At 46.2% G+C, this 17,661-nt stretch overlaps 2 protein-coding genes across 3 annotated transcripts; one reads left to right on the top strand and one right to left on the bottom strand.

Moving 5' to 3' along the window:
- Nucleotides 1–2: 2 nt before the first annotated feature.
- gemin4 (gem (nuclear organelle) associated protein 4) lies at nucleotides 3–11,357 on the bottom strand. The gene is made up of 3 exons (XM_041241132.1): nucleotides 11,003–11,357; nucleotides 10,126–10,211; nucleotides 3–9,686 (listed from the first exon to the last, which is right to left on the bottom strand). The coding sequence occupies exons 2-3, from the start codon at nucleotides 10,133–10,135 to the stop codon at nucleotides 6,403–6,405; spliced, it is 3,294 nt and encodes a 1,097-aa protein (XP_041097066.1). The 5' UTR covers nucleotides 10,136–10,211; nucleotides 11,003–11,357; the 3' UTR covers nucleotides 3–6,402.
- Nucleotides 11,358–11,456: 99 nt separating this feature from the next.
- On the top strand, nucleotides 11,457–17,539 carry dhrs13b.2 (dehydrogenase/reductase (SDR family) member 13b.2). Of its 2 annotated transcripts, XM_041241148.1 has the most exons (9): nucleotides 11,457–11,747; nucleotides 12,409–12,621; nucleotides 13,035–13,292; nucleotides 14,115–14,450; nucleotides 14,954–15,283; nucleotides 15,908–15,997; nucleotides 16,270–16,289; nucleotides 16,775–16,804; nucleotides 17,184–17,539. In XM_041241148.1, the coding sequence occupies exons 1-8, from the start codon at nucleotides 11,702–11,704 to the stop codon at nucleotides 16,787–16,789; spliced, it is 1,308 nt and encodes a 435-aa protein (XP_041097082.1). In that variant the 5' UTR covers nucleotides 11,457–11,701; the 3' UTR covers nucleotides 16,790–16,804; nucleotides 17,184–17,539. The 2 variants fall into 2 exon arrangements, with proteins under 2 accessions (XP_041097082.1, XP_041097083.1); XM_041241149.1 differs by lacking the exon at nucleotides 12,409–12,621.
- Nucleotides 17,540–17,661: the final 122 nt, after the last annotated feature.

Genomic DNA, 17,661 nt, shown 5'->3' on the forward strand with positions numbered 1-17,661 from the left:
CCGTCCTACACACGTGTCCAGGCACGACGGCTGCTGACGTACTGCTACTGCTACTTCACGGATTACTGCCTACTTGTGGTGATTTTATTTGCTTCTTGAAAACGTGAAGAAGAAACACTTCCGGCGTCGCAGGAAACGAGGTGCTGCGAAATGGATTTAAGGAAAAGCAAACGCACACAAACGCTAAAAGTAATAAAAGAACACACCCGGTCGGAGTGGAGGTATCTCCCCCCCCCCCCCCCCCCCCCCCCCCAATCTCTCTAGTTCTCGTGTTTCGGGGCCATTCACCTCTCGTTTATTTTCTTTCTTTCTTTCTGCTCCCGTTTTATTTTAATTTTATTTTTGCTCCTGCATTCTCAAAGTATGCCTGCTGAGAAATGTCCTGTCGTGAATATTTATTTTAAACCGTCGTTCTGCGTGGAGACTTGGATGATGGACATGCTCGAGCTGCTTAACTTGCTGCCTCTGTGAATGCGGTCCCTTCCAAAGTGTCCCGTCCCGTCCCCCCTGCACCTGGTTTTCACTGCACTTACACGCACAGACCAATCGGAATGCTGCAGCGTTCTCAATGCATTGCTGGCATGTGGCAGAAATCCTCAATCCTGATTACCCGTTTACATGCACTAAGCATATTCTGAATTGTAGGAGATATTCCACGCATAAGCTGTTCACTAGCAAAGTGAAATTTTAAACATTTCAGACCTTGTAATAAAGCCAACCCGGGCTGGGATTTTCCACCAGTAGAGTGAAGAGGGGTCTGGAAGGTAGATTACCATCTGGCTGATGGGAAACACAAATAGCTGCGCTGTTTAAAAATACATACAATTGTCCAAGCACCTGGCATATTCCAAACCTAATGTAACAAAATAACCTGCTCAGTCTGTGTGTTTACATGCAAACACTATTCCGACTGCACTTCGCTGTCGTCACAATTCTGCATTCCAATTCCATTCCGAGTTCAGATGCTCCTTGCACAATTCTGAGCGCCAAGAGGTCTGACAGTAATGGTTTCTGGAGCCAGATTTGAACAAACCCCAAGTCCACCTGGGATGTGCTGGTTCAGTCCAGCACTGGCAGCATCGTGTGCCTGGAATGCAGTGCAGCAATCGCAGCTGTGTTATTCCAAACTAGCCAGAATTCTGCATGCTGTACATTCTAAATACAGCAGAATCCTTTTGTTACAACCAACAAAGGGACACGCATGGTCTTAATTGAGATCTGGCCCTCAAGTGACTGACACAGAGAGAGAGACAGGGAGTGATCTCAATGGAGATCCGGTCACACCGAGGGATCTATATCACATTCCTTAGTACAGAAAGAAATAAGTCTGCATGTGTACATACTGACTGATCACACATGGGGGCGAGGGAAATGCCTTGGGAGGATTGTCTCTCACTACGTTTATATGCAGGTGTCATCCTGGATCGGTGTTCCTAATGTGGGTTCTACCTGAGAGGCAGAATACATGTTGCAAGCCATCACCCGCTCCTAAGTGCTGCTGGGACTCGTGCATGGAGGCGCTTGTGCTCTGTGAATATTGAATTTCGGATCCCCAGTTTAGTATTTCGAAGAAACTGAATCCTGCCTGCATGTAAACATAGCTGCTGAGAAAATGTAACTCAAGCGCGTTAATCTGGCAGCCTCTGTGGAGCTGTACAACTGCTAGTTTGTTTTAGGAGGAAGAAACTCAACACATCTTTATATTTATAAAAAGCAATGAAAAAATAGAGGTAACGGGACTGAGCAGATAACCCTGGGGAAATGTTAGGTGTAATCAGAACTGGCTGCAGGTGCGATTTTACTGTAGTCTGTAGAGAACTTTCTATTTGCTCTCGCTAAGTCAGTGGCTCTTGTGAAATGTTAAACCTTGTTACTTATTTTAAATCCGGGATGGAAAGCAAGGCTCCCAATTTCCGTAGAGGTTTGATCCATTCCTGGTTTTACCAGGGAGTTTAATAAGACACAGCTGAGGTTGTTACCAGCATGCTGGAGCTAATCCAGCTCGTAGTAAAACCTGGAATGGGTCAAACTGCTGTGCAATGGGAGTCGTGTTTCCATACCTGTAAATAGTGTTTTTTTTTTTTTTTTTTTTAGTTATTCAATATTCTGATGATCAGAAGTTGATTTGAATGAATTGAAAGATCGAGCCTCCCTGTGAGGGGTGTGTATGGAGTGGTCCGGTTTTCTTTGTCTGCCGCGTCACAGTGAGTTGCATTAAACTCTGGGACTGCAGAGTGCGCTGCACTAAACTTATTAAACGGGGCGTTGTTGGTGTACCCCCCCCCCCCCCTCCCCCCAAGTGGCAACATTATCTCTGAACTCTCTGGATGGCTCTCTGTCCTGTGTGACATACCCCTCAAAGGTGCGCTGGTTGGTTGTTTTTTATTTTTATTTTTTTTGTGTGAGTTTGTCATTTTTCTTTTCTTATTAATAATGTGAAATCCTGTGACTTGCAGCTGGTTGAATGGATTTTCTTCAAACGTTAGTGAAATATATTTATCCTTTGTGTAAAGCTGAGGTGCCCCCTTCTTGTGACAAGGGTATAGTGGAGGCACCGGTCTGTCTGTCTGTGTATCACACATGCATTTTTAGCTTTAAAAGAAAAACTGAAGAAAACCAAACAAAACTCATTAAACGTGTTGTAAAACTTGGTAGGTAGGTTCTGTAGGAAGAGCTCTTGAGGGTGTTAGAATCTAGGTGACCTGCTTGCATGTGTTAAAGCCTCTAATTGTGTTGGGCAAATGAAGGTTATATGTCAACCAAATTTGATTAAACTTTGCATGGGATGTCACAACAACCTAGTCCACATCCTGTGAATGAATGTAGGTCACTCTGACCTATCGGTAATGAAACTGCCACCTGATTGACTGAGCTGTTGCAGCCGTTATCTTGGGAGACGCTTGGCTGAACTTTGCTTGGACGTGCGTGGCGAGACACCGCGGTAACAGTGTTTAAATGCGAAGTTCATATACCGAGCACTTAAATATAGGGTGCTCGTTTTGAGCAGTAGGATCATGCACTACCAAGCTGTGTCCACAGGGGAGCGCTGTTGCTGTTCACCGAACAGGATGACGGAATGCAGCCAAAGGATTTTTAACCCTTTACTTCTTGAAAGCTGACCTGCCTGCTTTTGAAATGGACACGCCCTTCCCCTGGCGCACTGGTCACCTCCAGGTGTGGGTCAGTCGATGTTGAGCAGACTATAGAAAGTAATCTATTGAAGTGATTCCATGCTTGCGCTGGTTCGTAACATTGACCCCCTCCTGGAAGATACTTGTCTGAAAGCTCGGGTGGGGACTCCCCAAGACTTTTTGCAGGTCCAATAAAAGTGGGACAAGGTTAGGTTTTACTCATTATTTTTATGAAAACTTTATTATCCAGCATTGATGGTTTTTAGATTAGTACAAGTTTAACAAAGAGGTCGCGTATTTATTCTGCACCGAAAAATAGATTAGAACTTTAATATATATGAGCATTGTCCTGGTTTTCAGCATGGAATAAACCTAACCTTGTTCACGTTTCAGCATGCATGCTGACACACTGCCCCCACCTTCTCAATAAAGGGTAATGTTCTATGCACCACACGGGTCTCTCTGATTAATTTAAACTCTCAAACAGATCAGAAAAAAAATCAAAGTTGCTACAGTAACAACAAATAAATACGCTTTTGTAGCGCTGGCAATAACTGTCTTTGAGGCCATGGGTAACGCTAAATATTTCTTGAGTGTGGAACAGGTGTAGGCTTGGTGGTGGTTGTGGCATTCCTCACAAACGAGATCACATTTTTTTGTATTTCTAAAAGACATTTTGTTTTAAACTTCAGTACTGTGCACACTACTTGGCATTCCTGTTGGATCTGGGCTGCTTTTAAACTCCCCTAAACTGTGGATCACTTTGCCGATGTTCCTGAAGCAGAAACGGCACATTCCAAAGAAAACTAACAAGCAAACTGCAAAAAAAAAAAAAAAAAAAAAAAAAATACCCAGTTCCATTCTAGAACTTTAGATTACTTTTCTATAGAACTGTTGTGGTGACCTTTTAACCTCCCAGCCTATAAAATGCAGTTCACTTGGAACCCTGTTCCTAATTTCAGGCAATCCTGTTGACATTTCAGAAATCCTAAAATGCTTTTTTTTTTGTGATATGATATAATATTGATTATTTAACTGTAGGAAGGGATCCTGTTTTGTTTGAATGTGGGCAGGCGAAATGCGGGCTTTCTTCACCCCCCATCCTTTGTGAAAATAACAGCAAGTAATGAAGAGGTAAATGAAGCTATTGCGAGAATGGCTTTATTAGTGCGAGTTAGTACACTCGCTAGTACTGGGACATTGAAAGGGTTCAAATATATATATATATATATATATATATATATATATATATATATATATATATATATATATATATATATATATATTAGTGTCATTTGTGTGTCCAGATTGTATATGAATTCTGGCCAGTAAACTGAAGTCATATGCCGTGCCTTTTGAATATATTTTTTAAATCTACTATATATATAGAGAATAGTGGATGTCAGTCAGTGTGCTGCAAGGCTGTGATTTTGTCAAGGGAATCTGATGAAGACATAATGAGTCCTTATAAACATATCTCTTAAGGAGTGTTTAAAGGAATGCTTTTTAAGGACTTTTTTTTAACTCTTTAAGAACTCTAAACCCACATGTTGAAAAATAACTTGCATATTTGCAGTTGAGCGATATTTGGCCTCAAATCTCAAAACCCGTCTGTACTCACTTGTATAACAGTAACACTTTGTAGAACAAAGACGGGAAAGGGTGAAAGGGTTAAGCAGTTTCAGGAGAGGGTTTATACCATAAATCCATTCCCAGTTTCAAGGAAACGTTGAACCGAACTTAAAACCTTTCTGAAAAAAAAAAACAAACAAAGTCTTTAAAAATATATTTTTTGAAACGTGTCTATGTGAATGAGGCCCACTGTATCAAGGGTTCTCTAAACGGATGTGTTGGGACCCCTGGGAGGGAGGGGAGGGGAGGGGAGGGGAGGGGTGCAGGTTTTAGATAACAAATCCACATACTGATAGACCAGCCGTGACTGCATTGCATCGAAGCAGGTCTTCTATATAACAGACGTTTCACAACCATTGTCAGACCAAGAAGAACACAATACATTGTGGCTTTATTATCCTTAAAACTTCCTGTTTACTCTTTTTAAAATGTTTTAAATTTACATGAATTCCAAGAATATATGAATTGCTTTGTGCAGCGGTGTCACGCCAGACCTGAAGGGGGGTCCAGACCAGCTGTGAGAACCACGGCATTGAGTGATTCTCTTCTGGGGGTTATTCCAATCAGGAGGTGGAGCAGACTTCCCTAACACACCCTTCCTCTAAACCAGGATTTACATTGGGAGTTTTTTTTTTTTTTTAAAAGCTTTCTTCTGTTTATTCGTTAGTGTAACGAGGTTGCTGGTTTTGTGTTTGAATGAATGTTGTGCGGAGTCTTTGCTCTTTTTCAAGAACGTCCCGTTTTCTTTGGTTCTGTAACCCCCGGGAAGGTATTGGTAACGTAGCGTGCTTCATCAGGTTCATGCCATGGAATCGCAGCCTTAAACACTTGTTGTCACTTGTTATTTTTTGATAATGTATAATATATTGTTTCTCCTATAATCTGTGTGTTTAGTTGTTGTTGTGTGCCCAGATGAAGAGACTGGCTGTTATTTGAGAGTTATTAATGTAACTAACTTAATAATAATAATAATAACAATAATATTTTTTTTTTCTTGCATTGGCAATTTGTGAATCCAGACACCACAAAAGAAAAATAAATTTGATGACGCCTTTTAATCTGGTATTTTCTCTGTTGTCTTGTATTTTGTAATAAATATTGCCCTTTTCAAACCACTGGCAATCTGGATGTGTGGGGAGGGATACAAAACTCTGTCTAGCTTACTTAACCAAACCTTGTTAGCAATCGGGAAACCAAAATTGAAACACTCCCTCCTACAGTACCTGCAATTGTTTAATGGTGTTGCTGGTTAAAACTGACGTATGGAGGATTACATTTTAAACCCATCTAACAAAACCAATGTGCTGCAGCATAGTGTACGTCAATGAAAACTTACAGCACAAAACCAGTGTGTGTGTGTGGTGTGCAACACAACACGCTCTGCAGTTTACACCATGCTTTATTCACATGAAAATTAAATGCAAGACAAATGCAAAAGGCATTTGTGATCACTGAAACAGCTGGTTTCACAGAACCTGATCGGCGCTAACCTTGGACTGCCTTACCAATAGTAACAGCAGGTAGTCCAAGGCTAGTGCTAACGGGGGGGTCTGTAAAAACCAGCCGAAGGAGTAGTCATTCGGAGATTGGTTTCACAGCGCTGTTCTTGGGACTGGTTTGTGACGCAGGCAGATCGAGTTCATAATCTGGTTATTTTTTGCAGCACAGTCGAGCGCTGCTCCTCGTTGGGCAGATTCTCCGCGATGGACTGCAGAAAGTGCTTGGCGTTCGCTCTGGCGAGAGAGCTCGAGGACGCGCCGTGATCCTTCTGGACGGCTTCGTATAGCGAAAGCGTTTCCAGAGATGCCAGGTAGAGGGGCTCGCCTGTGTCAGCCGGCATCATTACCAGCACGTGAAGGAGGTGGCAGAACAACTGGATCAGCACGAACACCACCTCCTGGCTCGTCTCTGCATCTGGGGCTTCTCTCGCCGCTTCTTTTGGGGATCTGTCCTCTCTGTCTTTCGAGGAACGTGACGGGGGCAGTTTCCCTTTCAGAGAGTCCAAGATATCCCTCACAGAGCCAGCGTAGAGTCTCCCAACGTGCACCCAGCCTTCATGAGGCAGCCAGTGGGAGCAACTGGAGCTGCAGAGGAGCTGGAACGCCCTTAGCAGCAGCATGGAGAGCTGGAGGTGGCAGCGGAAAGATCGGAGATTGAGCAAGGGCATGAAATCGACGTACTCCATAGTGTAGGGGACGTAAAGGCAGCCCCCTTGCAGGAGCCTCTCGGTCACGTGGGCAAGCCGTTTCCATTCTGTCGTGGTGCACCACGGCAGCAGCTGAATCAGGGCCACCAGGAAGCCTTTACTGAACATGTTGACCTCCTCTGCACTCTTCACGTTGACCACCAGGCTGTCCAGCATGTGATCCCGCATGGAGCTGGACAAACAGCAACACTCCATCCAAGCCAGGAGCCCGGTTCCCGGACCGTATTCTGGGAGACTGAGTCCAGTCCAGTCGTGCTCCGAGAGATCACAAACCAGTAGCATGGCCAGTGGAACCTCGTTTTTGAAATGGTCCCCCCACGCCCTCTTCAGCCGGATGCGTACGGTCCAGTCCAGAGTCCCCGCTTTGTTGTAGAGCCAGAAGAGTGACCTGGACCAAACGCTGGGAGAAGCTGTCACTACGCTGCCAACCACGTCGCACACCACGGAAAGGGTGTCGCTCAAGAGGTCTTTTACTTCCAAGGGGACCCTGATGGTATTATCCGTGGGGTCTTGCCAGCACCTGGGACAGTTATCCAACAGCTGGCATAGGGAGTAAATCAGAGGGAAAGGGGAGCATGTCATTATCCAGTGTTCAGAGTCTTCCTCTCCTTCCTGGGGCTTCTGTGCTAGAGCTCTGTGAAGAATCTGCAGACACAGCCCAATGCTGGACGTGCTGTCTGTCAGGTGGGGCAGCACAAATGCTTTGGTGACCTCTGCTGGTTGCAGAAGGCGGGTTGGTATCTCGTCACCAAGCGGTTGGCAAGGCTCCATCAGGGAGTCGAGGAAATCCAAGAACTGATCCTCCTCTTTGGATGAGGAAAGCTTTCCCCATGCAGCTTCCTTCAGACAATCCGCCAGCAAGCTGGTCTCAGAGCTGGAGGCCCCAGTGCAGCTCAACCCGGGTAGGCGCTTCAGGATCTGTGCCAGTAGCTTGTGAGCTCCAAGGTTCACTACAGCAAGGTGACATGCCCTTTGCAGCACTGCTTCTGGGCTCTGCAAAGTGACTCGAGCAATACTGGCCACCGCACTGTCGAGACTGTGCTGGGCTTCGCTTTGAATGATGCAGTTGAAAGCCAAGTTCAGCTCTTTCTCGAAGCAGTCTGTCATGGTTTTGGGAAAGGTGGTACACAAGCCTTTCCTGCCGCAGGAGGACAGTATCCCTGCAAGTACTGTGTTTTTGTGGGGTAGCGGCAGCTCAGAAAAGACATCCACAAGGATTTCCTTCAGCTTCTTCACCTTCGCCAGTCCTTCCGGACCCACGTTGGAGAAAGAAACAGACCGAAGCGTCCCGCTCAACTTCAAAACGAGATCCGGATTCCTAAAGGCATCTGCGTTCTTCTCCAGACAGTCCATCCAATCATCTCCAGGAAAGACCCAGCTGACGTTCGAAGCAAACACACAGCACACTTCCTGATGCCTTTCCAGTCGGTGATCAATAATTGCCATGGCAACAGGTGCAAGCACGGAGCCTTCTGCAGAACCAGTTTCCAATGACGGAAGAGGGATCTCTTCCAGCAGAGCCCTCAGAGACTGGTTCAGCTCACGCACCATTTGCTGATCACATTCGCTCAGGCTGTCCCAGATGGGCAGAGCTTCCAAAGCTTTCCTGGCACGAGGGAGGCAGTTTTTCAGCCTGGAAACCGCGTAGCCATTACATCCCTCAGCTGAGAGTTTGGACGTGCTATGCTCTTTGTTCCCCCACGCCTGGATAAGTTCTTTAAACACTTTCAAACTCTGGATCAGTGTTATGCTGGGTTTGAATCTGGAAGGCTTGTGGGCAGCTGCCACTTCTCTTTCAGCCTCTCTGACGTTCTCGGCAAGGCCCGCCTTCCTCCTCACCTCACACTTGTCAAGCTTTTCTTCACAGTAGTAGCCTCGTATTTCCACCACTCTGGAAACATTCTGCAGGTAAACCTCAACAGGCAGCTCGGCACGGCTGTCCAGCAGGAACACTGTATACAGGGTGTCTAAAGCATTGGCCAGCGCATAGCACTGGAGCTGAAGTGAATTAACACGGTCTTTCATTTTGTTTATTCCATCTAAAAATAGAGAAACCACACAAGACGACTGAGGAGAGTCAGGGTCGGGCTTGAATCTCTTGGACGGCTGTGCAGACACCTCCTCGGAAGACCTGCAGATGTATCTGGCAGCCTGGGCAGCAAATGCCATAACCACCGGATCCTCTCCTTCCTTGTATTTCAGCAACTCCCACCACACGTCCAGGAAGAATCTTACATCTTCTGCGCAGGTGTCCCCGAGAACGTGGTCCGCTAGCTTTGAGAGTTCCGTGCGGGATGCTTCCTCGGGCAGCGCAGATAGGAATTCAACGAATAACTCTGAGGCCCCCATAGACTTCACCAGCTCGAACAGAACGGCATAGCTGATGCTCGGGAGAATATTTTCCACTGAGAAAAACAGATCTTCTTTCCACCTTCTGTCCACATCCTGGTTGAACCCAGTCTCGTCCAGCTCCGGGTGAAGAAGCTTGGCCCACAGTATGGCTATGATCTTCTTTCTCCACTGAAGGCCAGCCAGGATGTCTTGACTCGCTCCACTCTTGGGAGATCCAATCTCCTCTACGGCTCGGACAATAGGCTGACCAATCGTTTCCCAGTCTGACTTAGTCAGGGAAGACAGCTCCTTGGGACGGCACTGCTTCTCTGCCAGTAAAAAGCCTCCATGGAGAACTGCTGTTTTCTCACAGCTAATCCAAGGACCTAAAACAATAAATGTATATCATGGCCAACTGGTAATTCTGAAATTACTGCTACTATCTATTGTACATTGATGTTCTACATATTGTACTCCGGCCAAATAAGCAGATGTGCACCACACGTTTTAAAGAAAAAATAATTACAGTACATTTTGGGTTGTGTTTGTTACAGAATATGATGAAGGTAATCAATTAGAGGTGCTCAGGGTGCAATTTAACACTTTAACCACATGCCATAAACTGAAGATTACAACATACAAGCATTTCAGCGTTATTGGTTTTAGTATGCCTTCTATTCAAAAGGTAAGGGTTGGGTTTTACAGTATCGGAACAAGACGGGTCTGTGCAAAAAAAAAAAAAAAAAAAAAAAAAGTTAAACTTCTGAGTTTAATTGAACATATTAGAGGTTAGTCAGAAGCTGTGACTGATCTGCAAAAACCTACCAAGATCCATTATAGCCACTTGCTTGTGACTCAGGCTGCCCGAATCTAAGCTTGAGGTAATCGGTCAGTCCTTCCAGAACGCCAGCCTGCAGAGACACAAGCGGGGGATAAACAGAGTATTATAGATACTGCCACGGGTGAGCTGCTGCAACGCACTGTGATCCAGCACAGGCAGGAGCTGACAAGCAAAGCACTGCACGCAAGGAAAGCAGGTCAGCAGTTTGTATTTGCAGGCGCTTCTTGGGGGTGAAAGCAGGTGATCGCACATTTTTAATTGCAGGCAGCAGCTGATTTACAGTTTCTGTCCCCGACGCAGGCTCGAAAGCCACGCAAGAGCAACGCGCGTTTGCAAAACGCCGTTCGCTTAGGAAGCCCTGAAACGTTTTGTTTTAAATTCAAAATACACATTATCTTGAGAAGAAGGAGTTCAGTTCACTGCACGTATAATCACACGTAGAAATAATGCGGGAACCTCGACTTCAGGACTACGGGTAAGTGAGTGTTGTACTGATTGTATGAAGTGTAGTCTCTCCAGACACGGGTGTAAAACAATACAATTATTATTAGCGGTCAACACTTCTGCTAGTGGTAAACCTGACACATTTTATACATCAATAGAAAACAAATATGATTATAATTGTATTAATTAGCATTTTAAAAGCATTTTGACACCCGCATTAATAGAATAACAAAATATCTCAAAACAGGTCAACCGAAACAACAAAAATAAAAAATAAATAAAATAAAGACTTGGGCCTAATATATTTTTTTTAAAAAATGGATATTTAAAAAAAAAAAACCCATCCGCCGGGTGTATGAAAACTAGCCGCCTTGCTAGTGTTTGACACGGACGCCCCAGTACGCGCACACGTGTTACCTCTTGTGCTGTGAATCCCCTCGCCTGTTTCCAGACGCGCTTCCACAGTCTCTGCGTCTGGTGAGCAGGGAGCCCTTAACTGCAAGTGATTGTCCACAGCGCCCCAAGCAGCGTGGATGCATCTTTACAAACTAGTGGTGGCTTCTGTAAACAACGCATTTTGTTCAACACACACACACACACACAACTTTATTAAGTGTCTATAGATATTTAAACTTTATTTGTTTTGAAATAAGGGGCTCTTAATGAAGGTTGACATACGTCGTTTAAACCCTTGGAGAGAAAAAAAAAAAAAGCTTGCTTTTACAGCGGCTAAAACCATCACGGCCAATGCACACAAACTGGTAAGCCAACACCGCCTGGGCTCGGGTGAAACGGAGCGCACAGGGGGCTGAGCTGTTGCGTGTGCGATTATCGAAAGCCATCTCCCTGCAATGCTACGTGTTTGAGTGCAGGAGGATGGAACGCGATTCGGGATCCTGCAGCAGCTTGCAAATGCAATGAAGTGATTGAAATAAACGCCATGGCTAAGTGTGTACTACAGCTAGCTGCTGGCGGTTTGCACTGGGAGTACGTCTTTGGAAATCCCCGGCTCCGGAATTAAATAAATGAAAGTGAAAGTGTGTTTGTTGATTTCAGCTGAATGGAGGCTGGCGAAACAACCGCCAGCAAACAGAAGAGAACAGTCAAACTCTGAACATGCTTTGCAATGTAGTTGTTCTGTGCTTTTGGCTGCTAAATGCAGGTAAGGTATTTATTTCCCTCGGCATCTGTGAAAAGGTTGCAGCGACGGTGTCGCTATGCTAGCCTATATGGCACAGAGCTCTGTCAATTGAACTTGTGTAATTCGGGTACAGATTCTGCTTCTTTAGTTAAACACGTATCGTTATGTATCTTTAATGATGTTTTTTTAAATACATGTACGAATGTAAAAGGGTCCATGCGCATTTTATTTCGACTGGAAGAATCTTCGTTTGCGATTAACACAGCTGCCTACATTTAGTGTCGAACCAGGAAGTGTGCTTGAATTACCAGTTCGGTATTTACTTGCGATTTTCTAAGGGTAAAACTATACTGGCTGCCTTTTTATTAGACCATGAAAAGACAGCTGCATTACACAGGAGTAAAAATGCTATCGTATAAATGCTAAGTATTCACTGTTTCCCGCAGTTATACAGAGCAGAACTGCAGTGTAATCGAATACACTCTGCTTAGTGAATCTTACTAAGGGCGAATTCAATCCACAATGAAACGGTACCCTCTAAGAAGTGGAATATTTCGTGTATGCGTGTGTGTCACAAGCATGGAGAGCAAATGTAAACAGGCAGCACCCAAAAACCTGTCTGTATACACGGTAGCAGGGACCTGAGTGCAGGTTTGACTGCGTTAGGTTGTTGCTGTTTCAGGCGGCTTCTCTGCCTCCTTCACCCTGAGGCAGTCAGGGAGGATGGTGTGCACCTTCGTGGAGGAGCAGTACCACACGGGGGAGAGCGGGGGAGCAGAGGTTCCCCTCCAGAGGAATGTCCTGCTGCTGCTGAACAGCCCTGACACAGAGGAAGAGAGGGCAGCCAGGGCCAGGGAATTCCAGCACGGAGGGGTCGTCACATTCCTGGTGAAAGGTCTGGACACTGTTACTAACCCAGACTGAGCCTTTAATAAACATCAAAATCAGCATGCAAGCTAATGTAACAAATAAACTCGAGACAAGCATTATTATTATTATTATTATTATTATTATTATTAATTAGTCATTGAGCAGATGCTTTTATCCAAAGCAACTTAGAGACTAAGGGGGTGAGCTATGCATCACAGCAGCTGCTGCAAAGTCACTTCCAATAGGACCTCGTTTGTTTTACGTCTCTTCTGAAGGACGGAGCACAAGGAGGTTAAGTGACTTGCTCAGGGTCCCACACAGTGAGTCTGTGGCTGGGATTGAACTGGGAACCACTGGACCACCGAGCGTCCTTCTACCCAAGCTGTGTTTACATCATTCTTGAACGCTCCCTTGTTTTTTTGCAAACCGTTTGGACAGACCCGTCTCTGCATGTGTCCCGGCACGCTGACGAGGATACGGACAGGCTGCAGTGTGAGATGAAGAGGTACAGCACAGCGGGGATACACGTGCCCTGGCCTGGGGCAGGAGGAGCCGAGGCAGATGCCCCAGACAACTGGTTCACCTGCACCATCAAACACAGAGAAAACCAGTTCAGTGTGACTGCCTTCCTCAGACAGCCTCCCTCCCCTGAGAGCGAGCTGCGCTTCGGAGACACGGACACGCTGCGTGTGTCAGGTAGGCTGAGCGTCCTCGCTTCCAGTTATGAGTTCATTCATTTCAAATCATGTGCAAGGAAATGACAGAGATACAGCTTGCCATTTGAAAATGTGTGTGTACATGTGTATGCTTTTCTAATAGAGCTGACTGAAATAGAACCGCTCTCTAGTAAGAGGCCAAGCTTAAATTGAAACATATTTCTTGACATTCTGAACGGAACCTGGTGCTGAGTTCCAAGGTGAAGGAGCTCCAGATTTAAATGCGCTCTAACCAGCGCGTTTGAATCAAATTCTCTTGAGTTACAGAGAGGCCGGCAGATCTCAGAGTGAGGGCCGCTTTGTAACGAATAAGTAAAGCAGACAGGAACCAAAACACGCCTGTTCAATATGAGGAGCAGGGGCTTCAAATCGAGCCAGTGATTCACTGGAAACCAGGGTGCTGTAGCGACTTTGAAAACTTGCTGTTTGAGCTGAACAGCGGCAATTGTAAATGTGAGCCGCATAGATCCCTGAGCTGGGGCCCTGCTTTGCATTCCAAGGTTATAGGAATGTAAAGCCATGTAAAGCGTGAGCGGTTTCACTCCAGGTTTAACAGGTGACATGAGACATGAACCGCTTCAGGGTCTGGATAGAGGTTTAATTGGTTCTTTTAAACGATTCAGAACAGGGTTGGAACAAAGACCAGGAGTGAAATGGGTTAGGCGACCTAGGACACAAACAAGAACTGTACTTTGGGGCAGCACCACAGTGATTGTAGCGATTCCAGTGACAGATGAGAGATGTTGCTGTTTCTCTAGCTAACCCTCTGTGCTGTGTTGATGTGTCCGCTCTTTCCCGCTAGCCGTGTTCGCGGTGCGCTCCGGTCCTGCCGTGGTGGAGACGGCCCTGCGGCGCGACGTGCGGCTGGACTGCGGTTTCTCCGTGGACCACGCGAGGCCCGACGTGACGGTGGAGTGGCGGCTGCAGCTGCGCGGGGAGCGGAGGAAGCTGTTCTCGTATGCGTCCCGCAGCGGGCAGGCGGAGCGGCTGGAGGGGGAGGTGTCGGTGGCAGAGATCCCCCGGGGGAATGCCTCGCTTCGGCTTGCCGGCGTCACGCTGAAGAGCGAGGGCACCTACATCTGCTCCGTCTACGTGCCCCCGCTGTACAGCAGCCAGGACATCCAGCTTGACATTGTGGGTACGGGAACAACTCACTGCTCAGTCCAGCATGCTCTTCCTCTGCTGCATAGACTCCCCTCTCAATCCAGCATGCTCTTCCTCTGCATTGACTCCCCTCTCAATCCAGCATGCTCTTCCTCTGCATTGACTCCCCTCTCAATCCAGCATGCTCTTCCCTCTGCATTGACTCCCCTCTCAATCCAGCACGCTCTCCCTCTGCATTGACTCCCCTCTCAATCCAGCACGCCCTTCCTCTGCATTGACTCCCCTCTCAATCCAGCACGCTCTCCCTCTGCATTGACTCCCCTCTCAATCCAGCACGCCCTTCCTCTGCATTGACTCCCCTCTCAATCCAGCATGCTCTTCCTCTGCATTGACTCCCCTCTCAATCCAGCACGCTCTTCCTCTGCTGCATTGACTCGCCTCTCAATCCAGTTGGCATGATCTTAATGCATAGGTAGAGTTACATGTCTCTAATGGAGAAAAGTTGCTTTCCTCATGTGTCTGTCTGTCTGTCTGCAGAGCGCCCCAGGGTCTCCGTTAGCCCCTCCTCGTCCCTGACTCTGCAGGAGGGGGCGGAGGAGAAGCTGGCGTGCGACATCGATGGCTACTACCCTCTGGACGTGCACGTGGAATGGCTGCGGGAGATCCCGGGGGAGCGCAGGCTGCCGCACGTGGTCAAGCACATCCTGTTCACCAGCCACCGCCACAACCCGGACGGCACCTACGGGATCTCTGCCTTCTTCCTGCTGCGTGCCTCGCTGCAGGACCACGGCGTCGACTACACCTGCCGCGTCTCCCACAAGTCTCTGCGAGTCTCAATCCGCAAGAGGGTGCGCCTGGCCGTGGAGGGTAAACAAGCGTCTTCATTACAGCCTGAGCCTTCTCTTCCTGCGCTTGTACTGTGTACAGTGCTTAGCTGTGCTTTGCCATGCTTTCCCTGTTACACTTCGCTGTGCTTTAGTTAGTGAAGTTCCTAACAATAACCTAACGGTGAATAAACCCACTTCATGAGCACTCTGTTATACCACTTGGAATACTTTCTGTTATCTGCACCACACGTCAGAATGACTGCAGTTCAGTCCTCCTTTGATTTTCACATCTGAAAGAAACAGAGACACCCAGTGCTGGCAATTATGCCTCCTGACTGATAGGAGACCCTGCAGATCGGCAGCATGAACGAAAACAAGATACAAATAGGACTGTGTTTCCCCACTAGAGGGCAGTATCCCGTGAGCCACGGAAAAAAAAACAGCCTTATCAAGCCGGTAGCAGCAGACAGTTGAACTCCCCAGTGTCCCAAAACCTTGTTTAGTTTCACACTGAAGTATAACCCCTTGACATCCTTCTCTACACCCGTATTGATCAGAGAGGAGGCGGGCCTCGTTGGCAGTGCAGTTTGTTTGCATACCCCAGGTACAGATCCAGCGCGGGAGGCTGATTCTCTTGTTAAATTTAAACTGTGTTTTCTTGCAGCTCGTCCACAGACTGGTACGATCCTACTTATATGTCTATTCACCGTTCTTCTAATGATATTGGGAGTTATGTTGAAGCACCTTCACAAAGGTAATTCTGTTTTCCTTCCAGATCACATTGGAATGCTAATAGCCAGATGAGATTTCTTTTTTCTTGCTGCACACAAGTATTCACTGTGTATAAACATCCCTCCAAGCCTTGGCACACGTGCCTGCAGCCTTTCCACCATTAGATAGTACACCGATCGGATGCCTCGCTGCATGTTCAGAATCTTAACAAGCTACGATCATCATGCCAAAAAGTGATTGACGATGATGTATTAACCCATGAATGTTACTCATTGTCTCCTTTTCTTTTTTTAGCAAGACAAACGAGCAACAAGGTGAGAAACAGTTAACGCCACCTCAGGGTGTCTCGGAAGATGAAGACAACACTGAACTAAACCAGCAAAACCAGAAAGACATTTAGCTCAATTGTTTGCCAGCTATATTAGTTCCTTATGTTTTCAGCACAGGCTGCAGTTAACCCTTTCAGTCGTGGGTTATTTTTGTGACGCTGCAGAATAAACTCCTTTATTGAGTACACATGGGAACGGGACCAGCGATTTTGTTTTTATGTATATTTGTGCACGGCCTCAGACCGGGATCCAGGAGTCCCGCGAGTTTCCAGCGTGATTTTCGCATCTGTTGTAAGATAAGCTAGGGTTAAAGGTCAGGCTTTTTTGTTTTGGTTTGTCATCAGCATCTTTCTTGATAGTTCATGTTTTCATCCCTGCAGATATTCTGAAAGTGTTTGTGATTCTGAAATGTTTGAACGCTCCGGTGCTCTCGTGTTGTAAAATGCGTTTCTGTTTTCTTTTTTTTGCAGAGGAAACCCTACTAAACAGAGAGAATGAAGGCAAGTCTGCACCTCGTAATGCTTCCCCGGCTCCCTTTTATTGAACTATACTGTAAATTCATCAACAACCAAAAAAGCAATTGATAAAAATACCTCTTACATACGTTTGAAAACAGTAAATATGTTACAATACAGATAGATAGATGTATTGAAGAAATAGCTGCTTGGGTTGGTGTGGATCGCTGTTCTCCTCCACAGAGATAAGCAGCGATCATCACAAACCCAAGCAGCTGTTTCTCCACTTGGAATGGTAAATCAGCCCTATGGACGCCAGCGCCCCTCGCTGTGTTGAGAGGATCTGAAGATTCGGTTCGTGCATCGCTACGCAATGACGTTTCTGCACAGATATAATCCCAGTTCGTTCTCGTTTGTTTTGCAGAGTGCAGCCGAAGTGCCTGGATTTGTTTCCTTCCTTCTGTCCCGAGCTCCAAGGCTGAGCTCAGAGGGGTGGATCCACTCTCTGCGCCTCAGAACTGCCACACACTGCTCTGCATCAGGTGAAAGAGTGGCATTGAAGGAACAGCACCTTGCCTTGCCGGCAGTGTAGGTTTACTTGTTATGAAATTGGCTGTAAATATTTGCATTTGACTGTACAGCATTTCAGCTAGAATGGCATGTCTGGTCCTAGGAAGTGAAACCGTTTTTTAAGTTGGCTTAAATATTTTACAGAGTGTTTGATTTAGAGTGGGTGAAATGATTGACCTTGATAAATAATAAAAGTATTTAAATTATAAAGTGGATTCCTTATTCAGTCCCGTACTTTCATAATTCTGTGTTTGCCCGTTCATAAATACAGACAAACAGCTGTTATTTTGTCTCTTCAAATATTTCTGTAAATAATTATCTTGGGGACTGTT

The sequence above is a fragment of the Polyodon spathula genome, unplaced genomic scaffold (assembly GCF_017654505.1).
Source record: "Polyodon spathula isolate WHYD16114869_AA unplaced genomic scaffold, ASM1765450v1 scaffolds_764, whole genome shotgun sequence".
Taxonomy (NCBI): Eukaryota; Metazoa; Chordata; class Actinopteri; order Acipenseriformes; family Polyodontidae; genus Polyodon; species Polyodon spathula.

What these genes read in the sequence shown, in the direction of transcription:
- dhrs13b.2 (XM_041241148.1), top strand. Translation starts at nt 11,702, where the DNA reads ATGCTTTGCAATGTAGTTGTTCTGTGCTTTTGGCTGCTAAATGCAG. An exon ending in CGTCACATTCCTGGTGAAAG is followed by an intron (nt 12,622 to 13,034) that starts GTCTGGACACTG and finishes CCGTTTGGACAG; the next exon opens with ACCCGTCTCTGCATGTGTCC. An exon ending in GGACACGCTGCGTGTGTCAG is followed by an intron (nt 13,293 to 14,114) that starts GTAGGCTGAGCG and finishes CTTTCCCGCTAG; the next exon opens with CCGTGTTCGCGGTGCGCTCC.